The 20,705-nt window shown below is 44.6% G+C and overlaps 1 protein-coding gene across 1 annotated transcript in view; it reads right to left on the bottom strand.

Moving 5' to 3' along the window:
* The window catches only part of LOC115471141 (dynein heavy chain 5, axonemal-like), a 766,968-nt gene that overhangs the window by 500,311 nt on the left and 245,952 nt on the right, over positions 1-20,705 (bottom strand). The window contains 1 exon segment of the mRNA XM_030204834.1: positions 14,420-14,607. Within this exon segment, the coding sequence (XP_030060694.1) occupies positions 14,420-14,607 (188 nt within the window).

Below are 20,705 nucleotides of genomic sequence, written 5' to 3'. Positions count from 1 at the left end.
CACATAAAATCTGCAATTAGCATGCAGAAAATTCCCGTATTGGGACGCACTAAGCCCAGATTTTAACACAGTGTAATAAAAGGGCTCATTATGAACTGAATGGTTCTAGGACATTCAAGCTCAACTTTATATTTCTTGAGCAACAGTAGATAAAAATCTCTAAATATTCAAAGATATAAAAAACACACAAACGGAGGGATCCTGTATAGGTCGCCTGAAGTTAGGTGCTCATTTTTGCGATCTGTGCGCAAAGTAACTGGCTTAATTGGTAATAATAATCAATAATTGAAATCAACAAGCACTTAATTGGAAGCCATTAGGACTGCCCTATGCCCTATTCTATAACATGCATTTCTAATATTCATAGTGTGCAAATTCAAAGGAGGAGTAGCCATGAGAGGGGCATGGGGGAGTCAGGGGTGTTCCCAGAATTTTAGGCAGAGTGTTATAGAATACCTGCATTTCTGCACATGCATTTACACCAGCCTTTGGCAAGCATAAATGCTGCCACCCAAAGTGAGGCACAAAATGCACACTAAGCTAGCTAGTATTCTATAAAGGCCATTCCACAATGGAATGACTTTTATAGAATCCATGCTTAGAATGGATCATTTTGATGCCTAACTTTGGGCAACCTATATAAAATTCCAAGATCATCACCCTTCTGTGCTTATAGGAATAATGCTATAACATACTTGTCAACAACTTTGTTCCTTATCTGCCATCATCTATTATTGGGCTAATATTGAGCCTGCGTAGGTCAGTGATAATACAGGATAGAAAATCCTGCCATTTTTGGGGTGAAATTCAGGCTGTGAGGCCTACCTGATTGCCAGAAGAAACACTACTTAAAACCATATTTTATTCTCTGGGTTTTAAACGCATAAATGCTGAAGGACCTTGGTACTTTATTGACAGGTTGCTGTATCTGCCAAGATGGAGGTTAAATTCTGAATCTACTAAACAATTGTGTGGTCCATCTGCTATATATAGCATGTCATAATACTGAGACTCAAAAACACTCCTTTTCTTTAGCTGCACCTGTCTTATGGAACAGGCTTTCTGGTTATTTAAGGTGTTGCACAAATATACAACAGTTTACAAAATTGTTGAAGACTCATTGCTTTGTGCAAACTTTTTTAGAAAATTGAGTACATTTTATGAGGAGCGTGACTTTGCAGTTATGATTTGTGCATCCTCATGTTGGGGTAGTAGCTTTGATAATGTTAAATGCTTACTGTTTGGCATAGGCCTCTCTTGACAGATGGAATTACTGTGATCGTATTGGGCTATTATTGACTGTATGTGCATATTTATTATGTATATGTATCTGTAACCTGCCTTATTAAAGGCAGGATATACGTTTTAATTAAATAAATAAAATAAAAGCTGCTACCAAAGCATGTTTTTTTTTCCTTTCCTAGAGAAACCACTGCTTCTTGGGTGCAGAGAGTATAATCTAAGATTTTGCTTACTGGGACTTTTTAGATCACCTGCAATAACATCTGTAGGAACTCTGCTAGAACATTTATTGAACCATCTTGTGTATGGATGCTAGTGTCTGCGATTGTCTTGCTTTGTATTCCCCAAAGTGGACAAGCTGCGGAGCCCCATGCCTATTTCATGTGACTTCAGCTGAACTATATAGTCTGCTTGTTTATCTGATAATTGCTGTCTGATTGTCTGATGATTAAGAATTAGCTGTACCTGAATATCTACCTGTTTGCTGTGATTCCCATCTGCTGCTAATGTTAAGTATTATGTCTCTCCTGGAGTGTCTGTTGTGGATTTGTTTGCTCTTTGCATCAGAGTCATGCAAAGAACTGTCAGCTGTGGTCCTATCTAGCTCATCTGTGGCCAACAGCATAAAAGAAGCGATTACAGAGGCACTCACTGATGTGGGCAATTGCTGGTAGTTCCTGAAGAAGACTAGTCAGCTAAATGATACCCCTGTGATTCTGTTCAAACTGGGCGATTGCTGATGAAGCCCTGAGGCGGGTGAAACGATTCGGGCCCCATCGGATTGTTAATCAGCAGTTGGAATGAGGGATTATCAGGCCAGCTGAATGAAAGGTAAGTTTATTTATGCTAAGCTGTAGCCTGATATTTCTGTTGAAACTCAGTGATATTTAAAAAACTGGTGTTTGAATATGAATAGTTTCAACTGCAAGCATGTGGGAAAGTGTTACCCAATGAAAGAGACTAGACCGCGGACACTATAATCTTATATAGATACCAGAGTCCTGATGGTCAGACCTTGGTGAATGCCTAGGTTTCTGAGGGTAATTCCCAAATACATGCTTTTGTTTATTTAATCACTCTATATTACCCTTTGGGATTTGGATTGGCTGTTTTTCAGTTCTTGGTGTATTTGAGGACGTGGAATCCTCACGTCTCCTCGGGGCCAGGTCTGACAAAGGTCGGTCCCGGGGGGCCTGCATAACAGGAGGCCTCGAGGCAGCTGGAGACCCACTCGACGCCTCACTGCTCCCAGCGTGAGTTGGTCTCTCAGCAGCCATTACCTTTCTTCCCATCAATGCTCCTGTCGATGTCGATGCAGCCGACCTTGGTACTGATGTCGAAGTCGACGTCGAAGGACCGGACTGAGCCCCAAAAAGTTTCTCGAGAAGCTTGAGTCCGTTTCTTCATACGAAGACACAGACTACAAGCAGCTGGGCTATGGTCGGGCCCAAGGCACTGGATACACCAGGCGTGGGTATCGGTACCTGAGACAGTCCGGTTGCACCGCGTGCAATGCTTGAAGCCACTGGGTGTCTTCGATGACATGAAAGGGAAAACAGCTTCGGCGAAATCAAATGACGCGATTGTGCCTTGAAAAGAATAAAGGGGCACAAAAGAAAGGGAAGAACTCGGCCGTGCAGCCTGAAAATTGGCCACGTTGAAAAAGAAAAAAACCTTATAAAAAGGAGCTAAAATCTAGAAAAATATGTGAAGTGTTTTTTTTTTTTTTTTTAAATGAGGGAAAAAGAAAAGTTAGTGAAGTCGTCGTCAAGACTCTTTCTCCTGGGCCAAACACGAAGAGCAGTGTAGAAACGCTGTCTCTCCGCTGCGGACAAGAAAAAACTGAAGTAGCACGTTCACGCTACGGGCGGGAAGTCGTCCGCGCATGCGCGGCTCATGCACTAGAAGACTCCAGCAAAACTTTGTTTATTTTGTTGGCAAAATGCCGAATCCTGGGCCGATGTGGACGTCAACCCACATGTGAGAACAAGCAGCCTGCTTGTCCTCGGAGAAAAAATATTTAACCATAAAAAGAATGGGATGAGGCACTCAACATGTGATTTTCTCACATCAGGCTATATTATTTCTCTCTTAAACATTAGTGGGTTAACGTTTAGCAAGGGCAGTCAGTGTTTTAATTTAAATGCTGGCTATGTCTTTTAAACTAATAGATATACTGAGCACCATTTTCATGCATAAAATGCTGATTTGCGCATTAAATGCACTCTTGTAAAATTACATCATTCCTAAATGTGTAGTGTATACCAATAAGTACTTATACAGTAGTTGTGCTCATGGGCTAAGTGTGGGCAGTTGTAATTTATATACATATTTTATAAATAAGGTACATAGGGCCTCTTTTAAATGCCAAACTGCTGATTCCCGGCAGCAAGTGAGAGGAAGCCCATAGGAACTGAAGACAAATAAGTGCCTAAGGGGCTCATTTTCGAAAGAGAAAAATGTTTAAAAAGTGGCATAAAGCAGCATTTGGACATTTTACTTGCCAAGATGTTCAAACCGCTATTTTCAAAACCCATTTTCCAAAAGTTTTTCTATGCTGTTCACAGTGCATTCAAATCACAAGGGGGCGTATTGGGGGCATGATAATGGTGAGATTTGGGTGTTCCTAACACTTGGATGTTTTTCTGCCATGACCAAACAAAACAAAAACACTCAGGACCAAAATTAAGCTGTTTTGAGCTAGACCTGTTTTATTAATGACTAAACCACAAAAAAGTGCCCTAAATGACCAGATGACCACAAGAGAAATAAAGTAATATCCCCCCCCCCCCATTACTCCCCCAGTGGTCGCTAACCCCTCCCACCCCGCAGAGATGAGAAAGAAACAGTACATACCAGTTTCTATGACAGCCTCAGATATTATGGCCAGTCCTATTTAAGTTGCAAGCAGGTCCCTGAAGTAGTCTAGTGGTCAGTGGAGAAGAGGACCCAGGCCCATAATCCACTCTAACTGTTACATTTGTAGTGGGAAGTGCCAGCATCCCAAAACGTACCAAAAACCTACTGTACTAACATATGGGTGACATGTGCAGACATATGGGCTATTGTAGTGGTGTATAGTTGGGTACAGTAAGTTTCTGGAAGGCTTTGGAGGGCTCACCATACAATATAAGGGGGCAATGGTGAGATGTGTACCTGGGACCTTTTATGTTAAGCCCACTGCTGCGCCCCCTAGGGAGCTCCACTGTTCTGCTGGAATATCTGTGTGGCCAGTCTACTAAGAATGCTGGCTTCTCTTACATCCCAATGGCTTGAATTTGAGCATTTTTTGAAAATGGTCCAAAAAGAAAAATGCAAAAGATAAAAGAACAAGGCTCAAGGGACAGACAATGAAATTACTAAGTAGTACATTTAGAGCAAATTGGAGAAAATATTTTTTCATTCAACATGTAATTAAGCACTGGAATTCATTGCCAGAGAATGTGGTAAAGCAGTTAGCATAGCAGGGTTTTAAAAGGTTTGGACAAGTTCCTGAAAATACATCCCCCACCATTCTCACCCACCCTCCACTCCAACCCATAAAGCCCAACTGTTCGCACTTCGAGGCACCCACTTTTGGTCCTTCAATGGACACCAGTTTCAAAAGAAAGAATTAGCCTCCCTTTTCACCACTGCATTCAAATGACCCCATTCCTCCTGACTAGGAACGAAACGTCCATGGTGGTGATCCGTTAATTGTTCCAGGTCCTGGACCACCTTCAGTCTAAGCATCCAATCTTGTACAGTAGGCCCAGGGGTTTATAGAGATTATTTTTAGTTGCCAACCTCTTTCCTCCCCTTCACTACACAGATAGTGCTGGGATGGATAAACATACCTTCGTTCAAGCACTATCCATATAGGCTTTCAGTATCTATGGATAGCAGAGTTATATATTTACTGCATAAGTGTCACTAAGGGATGGCATGGAATAGCAGGTTGATGCAGTACAGGAACTCCTGCCATGTTTTTGGGATGAGATACAGGCTTCTGCAGTCTAATTATCAGAAACCCTGTTTCTATAAGCCAGATATAAAACTCTAGCTAAGAGACAAGAGCACATTTACTGCATGGTTTCCCAGCTAGTAATACATCCCTTTCTTATCAGCTATGCATGGCAATACAAGCAGAGACATAGCTAGGTGGGGTGCAAGGGGAGCAGTCACTCCCACAAACGAATTTTGAATAAAATGGTGCCTATGCAGATCAGCCCTTCAGCTTCACACTGATGCCTATTTTACAAAAGGTCTGCTCCCCCGAAATCAAAACTTGACTACGCTTCTGAATACAAGACATAATAATGTCCAGCATCTTTGGTTTCCAGAGAAACCTGACAATTTGTTATAAACAAGTTTTTTTTCTGCATTTTTCTGATTGGCTATAGAAGCCACCTGCCTCTTGGGAAGCTAAGTATGATCTCTATTGTGAGAGTTTGTTTTTTTGGACTTTTCATCAGGACTTTCACTGTAATAAGTCTATCTTAGATTGCCTGCATATCTGCAGGGACTCTTAGAACTTTTCTGACATCAGCACTGACAGCATGTGCACAGCCTGTGGACTGCAGAGCTGGTGTCAGTAATCTGCTGCTGCCTTATCATTCCCAGGGCAGGGACAAAAGAATGTCTTTGCTGTTCCTAGAACTCCTCTCTGATTGTTATCTGCCTGTCATAATCATCTTCCTGATTGTGATATTGGTTCTTCAATACAAAGCAGCTGTAATCCACCTTTATTCTGTGAATCCCCTGATTTATGAATAATTAGCTGTACCTGAGTCTACCCATTTGCTGGAATTCCCACCTTCTGTTAATAAAAAGATAAGTATAATTTACATTCTCAGGGTGTCTGAATGGAAATGTTTGACACTGCATATGAGGAATACAAAGAACCATGAGCTGTGGCCCCCATCTAGCTTCTCTGTGGGCTCAACAGAGTAGATCACAGTTGCCACCCCAAAAAAGAATGACATCACCCAAACCAGAACCAGCCAATACCTTTAAGATGGTATGACTGGGACTGCAACTGGGGCTATGCTTCAGACAAGGAATGGCAAATCATGCCTCCCTCCCATGGATGCCAGGCTGTATGGCTGATCAATGGGGCTCTGTATTTGCAGAATGCTGTGCAATTCAGATATCATCTGTTTCGACTACAGGGGCTTTCGCAGTTCAAAGTGAACATGTTTGAAATACACAGGGCTCTGTAGATAGAGAGCCTCACAGTTCAAACAGAGCGTGTTTAAATCTTGCAGATTGGCAGCCATGGGAGTAAGTCAGGAGGTACCCATGTGTGACTGGAATCAGAGCACAGCCCCAACCCCATCATATTACATTGCTGGGCCAAGGAAGAGTAGTTCTAGGAGAAAGAAAAACAGGGTCTTGGGATGAGAGATCAGAGCAGATGATGGATAGGATTCATGGAATGGAGAGGCACAGAGCAAAAGATAAATGGCACTCAGTGACTGGGGAGACAGCAGAAGATGGATGGAAATCAGGGACTAGACGGACAGAGCAGATCAAGGATGGGACTAGAAGTGTCCAGAGCTGAAGGCTGGGACTCAAGTAGATAGTGCAGAAGAAGGATGGAACTCAGGGAAAGACAGGGACTTGGTGACAAAGGCTGGCACGGCATGGTAAGTGAGGCAGGTGTGCCACACTTACCGTGCTTGCCATGACAACACAGAGCCCACCTCTCCAACAGGTGCAGGCCTATGGTGCAATGTAGTGTAGCTGCAGCAACAGACCTATTTGGGGGGGGGATTAGAAAATGAGTGATGATATAACAGACAAGGGGGGCACTGAATCAAAAGCTACAGGGTGCCACTGTAACCCTAACTCTGTGCCTGCTTCATGATTAAAGGGGCAGAGCAGGGCATTGGGATTGGGAAGACTGTGTGGTAATTCAGAGGGGATAGTGAGGCCTTAGCAACTGGTAGGGGTAGGGGTGTATTAGATGGGGTGAGAGTATGAGATGGGAATAAGAGACAGGAAATGAAGGCTAGAAAAAAGGGGAGACATGATGCGAATGATCTGGAGGACTAGACAGATGATGTAACACAGTGAAAAGAAATGGGGGAGCTGTGAAAGGGTATGAGAAAGGAAAGGATAGATCACCAAAGTAATGAGTGAGAGTGGAAATGGGGCTTTAAAGATGGCCAAAGGGGGCAACAGGAGGCTGGGTAGAGAGTAAGAGACAAGGGGAAAATGAGTGACAGGTATGTAGCTAGGCTTGATGTAAGGATGAAAGGCAGTGAAAAGTGGATAAGGGCTGAGAGGGCGAGTACAGAAGTGAGTAGTAGCTCTCAGTGCCAGCTTTTTGCTGAAATTTCCTTGTGTTTGTTCAATTATACTTGAAGGTAACTCTTCTTACTTGTTGTTTTACCCCGAACAGCTCTTATCATTTTATGTGTGCTAGAGAAGTTGTTTACCCCAAGTTTTACCCTTCCAGGGATAAAATATGCTAATATGGCTGGTTGTTTTGGCCCACTGATGTTTGTTCTATCATTAAATTTATTTAATTTTTCTATCTGAACTGACTTTTGGTTCCCCTATTATTGTGGTCTAAATTTGTGGATATATTTTCTTGATTCACTTGTATTAGAATAATGTGTTTTTTAATGTATAAATAATTTTAAAAAACATAAAATAACAAATAAATCACAAATACTGCGCCTATAGATCAGAGCCAAAATCGGTCCACGTAAAAGGCCAATGCTCTCTTGCAGTCCAAGGTATGCAAACTGCTTTTACCAGGGCGGGTATGAGGACGGGGAAAAAATGTTGGTAAGACAATTGACTGGTTCAGATGGAACTCTAACACCACCTTTGGCAGGAACTTAGGGTGCATGCGCATAGGCGCCTGGTATAAGAGGCTTGGGGAGGCTAAGCCTCCCCAGCCAAAAGCCCCAAGCTCTCTCTCTCATCCCTCCCCCCCCCCCCCCCCCCGATGCAGCATCTATCCCTCTCAATCCCTCCCTGTGGTCCCTCTAATTTGATTTAGATCGCCCATTGCTGCTGGTAGCGGCACGCCAACATCGTACTAAAATAGCTTGCTTCGGGGCTTCAGCCTGATGGCATTCCTTGTGACGTGTCCCGCCTCCTCTGACCAAACTTCCTTATGATGCGTCCTGCCCTCGCGGAAGCAGGAAGTTTGGTCAGAGGATGTTGGCGTACCGCTACCGGCAGCGATGGGCAATGTAAATCAAATTAGAGGGACCACAGGGAGGGAGTGAGAGGGATAGACGCTGCATCTGGGGGGGGGGGGGGGTGAGAGAGAGCGTGTCAGCACGAAGCCCCGAAGCGCACTGTTTTAGTTAATCCGTGCTACCATCGGCGATCTGATCAAATTAGAGGGACTGCAAGGAGGGAGCAAGAGGGATAAATGCTGCATTCGGGGGGTGGGGGGGGAACAAGGGAGAGGGATGGATACTGCAATGGGGGGGGGGGGAATGAGGGTGCAGGACAGGCACTGCAATGGGCCTGGGGGTAGGAGCAGACAGGAAGAGGTGCTGGATACAGGAGGGGGAGAGAGAGATACTGGGCCAGGAAGAGGCAAGAGAGACTGCTGGAGGAGGGGAAGACACTAGACCCGGGAGGGAAGTCACTGGAATGGGGAGGGGGCAAGAAAAGAGGAGAGACACTGGATCTGCAGGCATGGGTATAGTTTGGGGGGCGAGGAGACATTGCCCCCCCCCCCCCCCACAACACAGCAGGCAGCTCTCGGACAGTCCCTCCTTCCTGCCCTCAGCTCCCCGACTGACAGCCCTCCTATCTGTTCCTCCCCCCCCCCCCCCATGCGTTTAACCCTTTTTCTTTCAGTCGCAGCGACGGCAGTGAAGAAGACAACACAGCAGGCTCACATCCAGCTTCTCCCTTCCCTCACACAGTGTCCCACCCTCACAGAGACAGGAAATACATCATTGCAGAAGGTGGGACACTGTGTGAGGGAAGGGAGAAGCTGGAGGCGAGCCTGCTGTGTTGTTTTCTCCACTGCCATTGCTGCAACTGAAAGTAAAAGGGTTAAACGCGCAGGGGGGTAGGAAGGAACGGAAAGGAGGGTTGTCGGGGAGCTGAGGGAGAATTGCTGGACATGGATGGGAGGGAAGGGCAGGGGGAGAGAAGAGATCGCTGGAGAGGAGGGGAGAGAGAAGAATTCCTGGCCATGGATGGATGGAGGGGAGGGCAGGGGAGAGAGGAGAATTGCTGGACATGGATGGATGAAGGGGAGGGCAGGGGGAGAGAAGAGATAGCGGAGAGGAGGGGAGGGCAGGGGAGAGAGGAGAATTGCTGGAGGTGGATGGAGAAGAGGACAGGGGAGAATGGAGAGTTGCTGGACATGGATGGAGGGGAGGGAAGACAGAGGAAGTACATGCACATGGATGGAGGGGAGTGGAGTGAGGAGAAATGCTGGATATGGATGGAGGGCGAGAAAATTGCTGAATTTAAGGGCTGGATTGGAACACTTTGAGGGCAGATGTTGAAACTGGAGAAAGGATAAAGGACTCAAAAATAAAATTGCTGATCTGCTTTTAGTGATCTGTAACCTGTTGTTAAAGTTGTCCATCGTACTTGATAATTGGAGGGAGGCAGTGTAATGCTGATTTTTAAAAAGGGTTCCAAGGGTGATCCAGAAAATTACAGACCAGTAAGCCTGACTTCAGTGCCAGGCAAAACAGTGGAAACTATTATAAAGAATAAAATTATGGAACACATAAAAAACATGGTTTAATGGGACAGAGTCTGCATGGGGTCAGCCAAAGGAAGTCCTGCATCACTAATTTGCTTCATTTCTTTGAAAGCATAAATAAACATATGGATAAAGGTGAGCCGGTTAATGTAGTGTATCTAGATCAGAAAGCTTTTCACAAAGTTCTTCATGAGAGACTCCTGAGAAAATTGAAAAATCAAGGAAGAGATAGGAGGCAATGTCCTTCAGTGGATTAGGAGTTGGTTACTGGAATAGAAAACAAAGGGTAGGGTTAAATGGCCATTTTTCTCAGTGGAGAAGGTTGAATAGTGAAGTTCAGGGATCTGTACTGGGACTGGTGCTATTTAACGTATTTATAAATAAACTAGAAATCGGCACAACGAGTGCTGTTATCAAATTTGCAGATGACACAAAACTATTCAAAGTTGTCAACACACACGCAGATTGTGAAAAATTACAGGAAGACCTTATGAAACTGGAAGAATGGGCATCCAAATGGCAGATGAAATTTAATGTGGACAAATGCAAAGTGGTACACATTGGGAAGAGTAACCCAAATCATAGTTACCTGATGCTACGATCCACCTTAGGAGTCAGCACTCAAGAAAAAGATCTAGGTGTCCATGTAGAAAATACCCTAAAATCTTCTGCCCAGTGTGCAGCAGTGGCCAAAAGAGCAAACAGGATGCTAGGAATTATTAGGAAAAGGATGCAAAATAAGACCAAGAATATTATAATGCCGCTGTATTGCTCCATGGTACAATCTCACCTTGAGTATTGCATTCAATTCTGGTCACTGTATCTCACAAAAGATATAGCGGAATTAGAAAAGTTTCAAAGAAGAGCAACCAAAATGATAAAAGGGATGGAACTCTCACAAGAGGAAAGGCTAAAGAGGTTTGGGTTCTTCAGCTTGGAAAAGAGATGGCTCAGGAGGGATATGATTGAGGTCTATAAAATCCTTAGTGCAACAGAACAGGTAAAAGTGAATCGATATTTCACTCTTTCAAAAAATATAAAGACCAGGGGTACTCAAATTACATGGACATACTTTTAAAACAAACAAGAGGAAATATTTTTTTCACCCAGTGAATAGTTAAGCTCTGGAACTCACTGCCAGAAGATGTAGTAACAGCGGTTAGCATATCTGAGTTTAAAAAAGGCTTGGACAGGTTCCAGGAGGAGAAGTCTATTAGATTGTAAGCTCTTTGAGCAGGGACTGTCTTTCTTCTATGTTTGTGCAGCGCTGCGTATGCCTTGTAGCGCTATAGAAATGCTAAATAGTAGTAGTAGTAGTAAGTCCACTCTGCTATTGAGATAGACATGAGGGAAGCTACTGCTTGCCATGGGATTGGTAGCATGGAATATTGCTACTAATTAGGTTTCTGCCAGGTTCTTGTGACCTGGATTGGCTACTGTTGGAAACAGGATACTGGGCTAGATGGACCACTGGTCTGACCCAGTATGTGCATATGAATGCAAGTAATTCTCTCTTCAAGTAACTTCCTCTTCATTTGCTGAAGGAAAAGACTTCAGATTCTATGCATGCGCCCTAGCACGTATCATTCAAATTGCAGGCTGCTACCTCTCCTCTGCTCTGATTATCTGCTCTGATTGGGATAAGGTGCAGAATCGTCATCAGTCTAAAAACCCTCCGCTGTCTAGAGATGCCACTGATTACCAGCCACTGTTAAATGTATAACTCTGTTGTTGATGTGTTTTTTCAATGGTAAAAGCAGGAGCTCTAGGCCACCTAAGTGCAGATGTTCTATGACTTTCAGTTCATAGTTACAATATAAATATTAGATCATACACTTAGTTATAGTACTGTTAGAGGAGACCTCAAGGCCTTTTCCCAGATGATGCCATGAACTACCTAGTGTTATTAGAAAGATATAATCCTATTGTTAGATCACTTCAGCTGCACAATGGACTAGGGATTGGCAGCTGTAAATTGTCATTTTGTGTCAATTCCCATGCTGTATCCAGGAATTTTTGTTTTCTTCAGGAGATCTCCACTTTTGTCATCATAAGAGCAATGTTGTTTCAGAACTCCCTTCCAGCCCCTCCCCCAAGAAAAGACAAACCCCCTGTCTACATCCCCCCAAAGACCAGACATCACCCTTCTCCACTGCTCATTCACTCCTGCCCATGGCTGTGCTGAATCCAAAATGATGGACACAACCTCTTGCCATAGTTTCGCAGTACTACCATGATCCCTAGTGCTACTGCAAGACTATAGAGAGAGGCCGTGGCCACCATAATGGATTTGGAATGGCCATGGGCAGACTACCTAAGCCCAGAAGTCCCTGGATCATGGGTGGGGGGAGCCTTGAGCTAGGGGGGCCTTGTGCCTGGGAGGGCCTAAACTAGGGGGGCTTGCACCAGGGAGCATCTAAATTGAAGGGGCATGATTGTGCGGGGGGGGAGAAGCCTGGATTTCAACCATGGCTGATGCTAACTGCATGGTGGGCTGAATAGTGGCTTTCTAGCTTATTTTCGAAAGGGAAGGGCACCCATCTTCCGACACAAATCTGGAGATGGGCGTCCTTCTCTCAGGGTTGCCCAAATCGGCATAATCGAAAGCCGATTTTAGGTGTCTCCAACTGCTTCCTGTCGCAGGGACGACCAAAGTTCCTGGAGGTGTGTCGGAGGCGTAGCGAAGGCAGGACTGGGGTGTGCCTAACAGAGGGGCGTCCTCAAGTGATAATGGAAAAAATAAGGGCGTCCCTGACAAACACTTGGCCAACTTTACTTGGTCCTTTTTGTTTTTACGACCAAGCCACAAAAATGTGCCCTAAATGACCAGATGACCACCAGAGGGATCGGGGATGACCTCCCCTGACTCCCCCAGTGGTCACTAACCACCTCCCACCCTGAAAAAAACAACTTTAAAAACTTTTGTCTTTTTTTTTTTTTAGAGTATGGGTGAAGGACCTCCTTTGCTATGCCTCCATCCCTGCGACGGCAGTTGAGGACGTCCTTCGCTATTTATTTATTTAGATTTTGCTCACACCTTTTTCAGTAGTAGCTCAAGGTGAGTTACGTTCAGGTACACTGGATATTTCTATGCCTCTGTCCCTGCAACGGCAGTTGAAGATATCCAAAATGTGGATGTTTGTGAGAAGGATGTCCATGCCTGCTATGCCTCCAACACTCCCTTTATTTATTTGGATTTTGGATCACAAGTAGCAGCAGTGGGATTTGAACTGGCCACCTCTGGATTGCAAGACCTTTGCTCTAACCACTAGGCCACTCCTCCACTCCACTCCTCTGCAATTTGGCCATTCCTGTGGAGGGGAAGTATGCAGGTCCCTGTGTGTGTCAGCGGAGGCATAACGGGGGCATGGACGTCCTTCTTTCAAACATTTTGGACATCCTCAACTGCCCACCCCCCACAGGGATGGCCAAATTTCAAGGGAGTGAAGTGGAGGAGCGGCCTAGTGGTTAGAGCACTGGTCTTGCAATCCGGAGGCGGCCAGTTGAAATCCCACTGTTGCCACTTGTGATCCAAAATCCAAATAAATAAAGAGGGTGTCAGAGGCATAGCAGGCATGGACATCCTACTCACAAACATCCACATCTTGGACATCCTCAACTGCCATAGCGAAGGATGACTTCAACTGCCGTCGCAGAGACAGAGGCATATCAAAGGACATCCTCAACTGCTGTTGCAGGGATGGAGGCATAGAAATATCCAGTATACCTGAATGTAACTCACCTTGAGCTACTACTGAAAAAGGAATGAGCAAAATCTAAATAAATAAATAGAGAAGGATGTCCTCAACTGCCGTCACAGAGGCATAGCGAAGGACATCCTTCACCCATACTCTAAAAAAAAAAAGACAGAAATTTTTAAAGTTCTTTTTTTCAGGGTGGGAGGTGGTTAGTGACCACCGCATGCCTTTTTCCATTCAGTTAGTGCACCAGTTAGTCCACTGCAGTGCCCCCTAGGGTGCCCGGTTGGTGTCCTGGCATGTCAGGGGGACCAGTGCACTACGAATGCTGGCTCCTCCCACAACCAAATGACTTGGATTTCGTCATTTTTGAGATGGGCGTCCTCAGTTTCCATTATCGCCGAAAACCGGGGATGACCATCTCTAAGGTCGACCTAAATGTTGAGATTTGGGCGTCCCCGACCGTATTATCAAAACGAAAGATGGACGCCCATCTTGTTTCGATAATACGGGTTTCCACGCCCCTTCACCAGGATGTCCTTAGAGATGGGTGCCCCCGTTCGATTATGCCCCTTTTGTCTACATCAGGGCCGACATTCACAGTAGCAGGCAGCCTATTGTTGGCAAATGAAAAACATAATATGTTGTGTTTTCCTGCTCATTTTCATTTGACAACTGTAGGAAATAATAGAGGAACTGTGGCTGACATTTCTCTGTCATTGCTTATCCTTTCAAAAGACACAGCTTGATGCTCACATTCTGCTTTTTTCTCTACTATGTTACAAAAAATAATTCATACCATAGTCAGAAATATTCCAAATTCCCTGTCCATGTCCACCACATCCCCATCAGTGAAGATAAATTGGGTCTTCTTATTTTTCTTGCATTGAAGCACTATATATATCTGCTGGGCAGCTACTGACAGAACAGGCAATTCAATGCGATTGAATTCATCAAAGCAACCCCATGCACCAGACTGGGCTAAGCCTATTGGGAAAAAAGGAAAAGAATGGACACTGTAAAGTATATCAGAGCTTCCACAGAGCATTTATTATTACATAGTAACACAAGCACAATCAAAGAATCATATGAATCAAAAAGTCCCTGCCACACTCAGCAAAATGCTTTGATACTTTACCTAGGCTTTGTTCAACCCTAGTGTACTTTTTAAGTGAGTCCTATACAACAGTGACTTTTGTTAAGGATTGATCTGTCTATCTATCTGTAAGATTGTCAGTCAATATGCATGGGGGGGGGGGGGGGTTGCACCCATGTGCAGCCAGGGCAACACATTAAGAGGTGTTCTGGATACACAGCAGCAACAGGAGCCAACAAGGTCAAGGTGAGGCAGTGGCAAAAGTGAAAGAGCCAATGGGGGTTTCTTACCCTGTATACCCTCCCACTATCTGAAGTAGAGACTGTGGTGGCTCAAGTGGAATTACCACCAAACTGCCACTGAAGATAGTTTATTAAAATATATAGTTTATGAAAATATATTCCCCTCCCTTGCTCTATCAAAGATTGTCGTTCCTCCCTTCTTATCTATCATGTCATCTAGTCCAAAAGTAAGCTGCCCAGATAGTACCCACTCTAAGGTGGAATAGAAAATGTTTAATAAACTTGAAACTTCTATACCACTAGGCTTAAAACAGATTACAACGGTTTACAGAGTAAAATAATACAACAAATCAAGAACAGAACTCCATTGTATCGATAGGAAAGATACACAACCATTCAAAAGCAACAAGCAAAATTAAACAAATCAAACCTAGAGGATATAATGCACATTCTATACAAGTAGCAGTTGGAAAACTTGCTAAACCCTCCCTCCCTTCACATTAAACACAGTAAAATAAAATGTTTTCAGTAAGAATTTACATTTCTTAAAACCTCACTGTGATTAGATGCAGCTGAAACCTATGGCAGCACGACTTCAAGAGAAGGCCAGGTAAATTACAGAGAGGAAAAGAAAGAGAAGAGATGAGAGATGAATTTGAATGAGAAAAGGGAAGGAAGAGGGGATTAAGTAAAAGGAGAAAGGTGAGGGAATGGGAAAATGGGAAGGGAAGGACTGAGTCATCAATACCCTACTCTGAACTCCGAGTACCCACTATAGTTACAACCTCACCACATCTTACACCAACTCATCCTCCCACATCCAGCACCCAGAGCTATACAGCCTCCTGCACCCTTACCCCCTGTAATCAGACTCATTTGGCACTCTGACTCAGTCCAGCACCCTGTTCCTGACACATACCCAACCCATGAATCTTAAAACCGCACACACATGCTCCAAATAACCCACATGTAGGGAAACATACACACACATGCACCTACCCACCCACTCACTCACAGCCTGCACTTTCGAAGCAGTTCACATTTCTATTATTTTGCTACAACGGAGAATGATATTAGAATGTGGTACTACAAGGGTAATACATAAAACTAGGACATCTCCACAGAAAACCTTCCAGGGATGAAGACTCAGCCTACAGCATCTCCACACCTGAAATCGATGAATAAGGATGGGAAAATGGGCTCTCTCAAAGGTCCAGTGCAGAGCTGATCACTGTTAAAAAAAAGAGGTTTGGATTCGATTCCTGGATCAGATTCTTAATTCTAAAATCAAGGAAGGCTGTAATCCATAACCCCTTAGATTAATGATTGTGGCACCAGACAAGCTAAGGGACTGTTTGTGGGGTAAAGTAGGGGGGAAGGGGGAATCTAACCATGAACGAAGAGCCATAGCATCTCTGTGTTAGATCCCTACTGTCCAAAGCACTAGACAGAAGGGTTGAAACAGATTCTGATGGAATTAGAAATCCATTAGTTGCAATGATGATGAACGAGTGCCAAAAAAGTATGACATTTTTTTATGACCATCTCTACACTGTATATCTATTGTGACATCCTGAACAGCGTGTCACTGATTATACTTTAGTATGGTGCTAGAGGGAGCCCCTGTGAGCGCAGAATAACTTTGAAAGAAAGTGGGCTCATGGGAATGCTGGATGTTTTAGTCTCTGTGAGTCTTGATCTGATAGAAAGTGAGCTCAAGAAAGCATGCAGTCTGAGGCCCCAATTATCAGTACTCCAACGCTAAAGCAAACAGCGCCCACCCCATACCACGGGAGCAGTGCAGAAACAGCTCCCCAATCCTCAATGCTAATCACTTGCAAATTATATGCACGAGTGAGACTAAAAGTAAAGAGGAATGTGCCTGGTGCATCTGCATAAGAGTTTCATGGTAAGAATAGCTCTTCTATGCATACCCAGACAAATCCAGAAGCAGAGCTGCCAAGGTGTCCTGATTTTTGAGAGGGAGATTTTAGTACATGCCCCAGCCCCGCCCACTCTGCCTTAGCTCCAACCACTCTTCCTCATGGCTCCAACCCCTAAAACACCTCAATCCCATGGCCATTCCAGAAAATATTTTATTTATAACAGTGATAGCAGGGATGTGTAAGAGGGAGTGTTTTAGTTCACACTATTACACCCCCTATCCAGCATCTATTCCCCCCAGGGACATAACCACAAGGCCCCACTTTGAGCTTAAGCTCACTCCAAAATTGTGGCACTGGTTGCCCTGCTAGTTTGTTTGTTTGTTACATTTGTACCCCACGCTTTCCCACTCATAGCAGGTTAAATGCGGCTTACATATTATATACAGGTACTTATTTGTAAGTATCTGTAAATTCAAACAAAAGGAAATAACTTACAATTCTGGAGTGTTGAACAAGAGTCTCTGCCCTGCAGATCTGAGTATGTCTCTACCAGCTCTCTCACTGCAGAGCTAAGCTGGGAGCTTTCAGCACTGGCTGGAGTGGATGCTGTAAATACTTTTAAACTGGTAAAAACTTGAAAGGCGAGTATGCAACAAGGTACAACAAGTTAGCTTACAGATCTTAGAAAAGCATGCTGCAGACACACCCAACTCCAATGGAGACAAAAGGGGCAGGCTACAGCCCAGCATACACAGGGACAAGGGCCAAACAATAGGAAAAGTACCATAATTCATAGGGGACTGGACATGTGCTCAGGAAAAGCCTATTCTCCGTTGAAGAGGTCCACTGCATAAGCCTCCTACCGTGCTGTTTGAGCAGTGCAGCAGTTGGCAGCGTGCTTCAGCCACCGATGCCAGCCCTCCCGCATATGCTCAGTTCAGGCACTTGAAAATGGAAAATAAGATGATACCTTTTTATTGTACTAACCTAATACCCTTTTCAATAAAGCTTTCAGAGGCCAAAACCTTCTGCCTCAGGTCAGGTCAGTATATTACTGTTATGGTAACCTTTCCTGACCTGAGGAAAGAAGTGTTGGTCTCTGAAGGCTAATCAAAAATGTATTAAAATCAGTCCAAGATAAAGGTATCACCTTATTTTCTATTTTATGTTTTATTTGCATTTATTAGCCTTTACTAACACAGCTACCACATTACTTTTTCCTAAATTAAAAATAAAATTATTTTCTGAACCTTTGTTGTCTGGCCATTTACCTTTTCTAATTGTGTTGGTCCCAGTCTCTTGTTTCTGTTTTCCTTTGTCTTCTCTTAACTCTCTTGCCAGGGTTTCCTGTCCATTTGTCATTTTTCTCTCCTTTCTTCAATTTATTTTTCTGCCTCTCTCTGTCCAGATTTAATTCATTCTTACTATCCATTCTTTAATTTCCCTTTTTACTTCATCTGTCTATGACTTTTCATCTTTTCCTCACCTTTGTTCTTCCCATGCCCCTTCCTCTTATTCTCCATTCTTTCACTAACTTTATCCTCTCCCCCTTTCCATCCAGCATCTCTCCTCTTTCTCTCCCCATCCTTCCAGTGTCTCCCCCCTTTCTGCATCTTTCCATCCAGCATCTCCTCTTTCTCTCCCTATCCTTCCATCCAGCATCTTCCCTTTCTATTCTACCCTTCCCTCTCCATCCTTCCACCCATCTACCCTCTCCCAATCCTTCCATCCAGTGTTTCCCTCTGTTTCCCCTTTCTTCTAGCCAGTTATCTCTCTCTCCCCTTTTCCATTCAGCTTGTCCCTCTCTCTCTCTCTCCCCCCATCCTTCCATTGTCTCCCTCTTTCTCTCTGCATCCTTCTATCCAACACCTACCCTCACTCCCAATCCTTCTATCCAGCATCCCCCTCTCTCTCTTTCTCTCCCCTTCCATCCAGCATCTTCCCTCTTTCTCTCCACATCTTTCCATCCAACACCTACCCTCACTCCCAATCCTTCCATCCAGTGTCTCTCTCTCTCTCTCTCTCTCTCTCTCTCTCTCTACCCTTTTCCATTTAGCATGCCCCCTCTCTCTCCCCATCCTTCCAGTGTCTTTTCTTTTTCTCCCTACCCTTCTATCCAGCATCTTCCTTCTTTCTGCCCCTCCTTGCAGCATTTTCCCTCTTTCTCTCCCTCCTTTCATCCAGCATTTCTCCTCTTTCTTTCTCCATCTGACCAGCTAGGGTCTCCCCCTTTCTCCCCATTCTTCTCCACAGCAGCTTCTCTCTCTCCTGCTTTTTCCATCCCCCCTCTTTCTCTCCCCGTCTTTCCACTCATTTCGCTCTCTGCACCCCTGTTCCATCCAGCCTCCCCACTCTTCTTTCATTTTCTCCCCTCTACTCTTTCCATTTAGCACCTCATGCCTCCTTCTCAACTCCCTTTTCCCCTTCCCTTTCCACCCAGTACCCAGTGTTTCCTGGCCACTGCTGCTTCTCCCAATGAGCAGAAACAGCTACAGCAAAACAAGAAAAGCAAGTGATTAAACTCTCAGTCCAAAATCATCTCCACATAATCTCTTCAGTAACTCTCTTGTTACATTCTGGAACAGGGGTCATTCACAGGTGTAATGAAAGTTCTGCCAGAAGTAAGGCATACCCACTCCCACTTCTCCTGCCTGGGGTGTATTGTCCCCCAAGCACTACTTCTTGTTGCCAGTTTGAGAAATCCCTGCAGGCACCTGCTGCTGTGTAGCAGAGGCTTCCAATCACCCTGCTTTGCTTCCCAGAACTTCCCCCTTGGTGATATGGGTCTCGGCGGGGGTTAGGGTTACCATAAGTCTGGTTTTACCCAGACATGTCCTCTTTTTGAGGACACAGCCAGGCAACTGGGCGGGTTTTGCCAGCCTGCCCATTTGTCCAGATTTGCGGACGAACGGGCAGGTTGGCGTCCTATCCTCCCCTCCTTTACCTTGGTGTGGTTCCCTGGTGGTCTAGTGACCTCTGTGGGGAAGGAAGGAGCCTCTTCCTGCGCAGTGCATCTGCAGACTGTCTTGCTCCTGGCACAGCTTCAAAATGGCTGCCAAGAGTTCAAGCAGTGGCCTCGCAAGACTTTCGCCATAGTGAAATCATGAATGCCATCCTGTAAAACATTGAGCCATCACTCCTTGCACTGTCCACAGCAAAGGCCATGAAATCTCCAACTAGATAGGTTGTCCCCTTCTATAGCAAAGCACAGTTTCAGAGAAATACTCCTCCCCCCCCTGATAAATTCCCATTGCCGGACCAATCATTATACAGATGAGTCATGGGGTAGCGTCAGTGAGGGGCCCGAACAAATTGCCATGATACCACAACAGGAAAATATGTTATGAGGTGGTTCCACAGGTGTGGAAAGTTCTATCATTAACAAAAGCTCCCCCTTCCCCCTTTTAGAAGGGTCTTGTGCAAAAATTGATGACATGAACATCTATCTCTGTTGAATGCCCAAAGGTGTGACCAATTTTTCAATTGGGGATGTCCAAATTATGAATGTCTAATTTCCAGACCCATGGAATGGCCAAACCTTGCCTATATATACGTCCATGTCATCATTTTGGAACCACCATATCCCGACTTCCAAATGGCTGCTCAAAAGAATATGGTGTCCAAGAAGGGAACCTTCACCTTGGCAGAGGTGGAACTGCTGGCTGAAGAGGTGGTCTCTCAACACACCAATCTCTTTGCTCCCTCATGCCAGCATTTAAGTGCTTACTCCAAACAGAAGGAGTGGGTAGCAATATGCCACCATTTAAATACAGTCTTCCACAACAACCAAGATGCAGAAATCTTCAAGAGGAAGTGGAGGCAATTCCACCGAGATGTTAAAAATAAGGCTGAAGATAATCC

This window comes from Microcaecilia unicolor, chromosome 1 (genome assembly GCF_901765095.1).
Source record: "Microcaecilia unicolor chromosome 1, aMicUni1.1, whole genome shotgun sequence".
NCBI classification, from domain to species: Eukaryota; Metazoa; Chordata; class Amphibia; order Gymnophiona; family Siphonopidae; genus Microcaecilia; species Microcaecilia unicolor.
The sequence above is the reverse complement of the archived record's forward strand: the minus strand, read 5'-3'. Positions and strand labels throughout refer to the sequence as shown.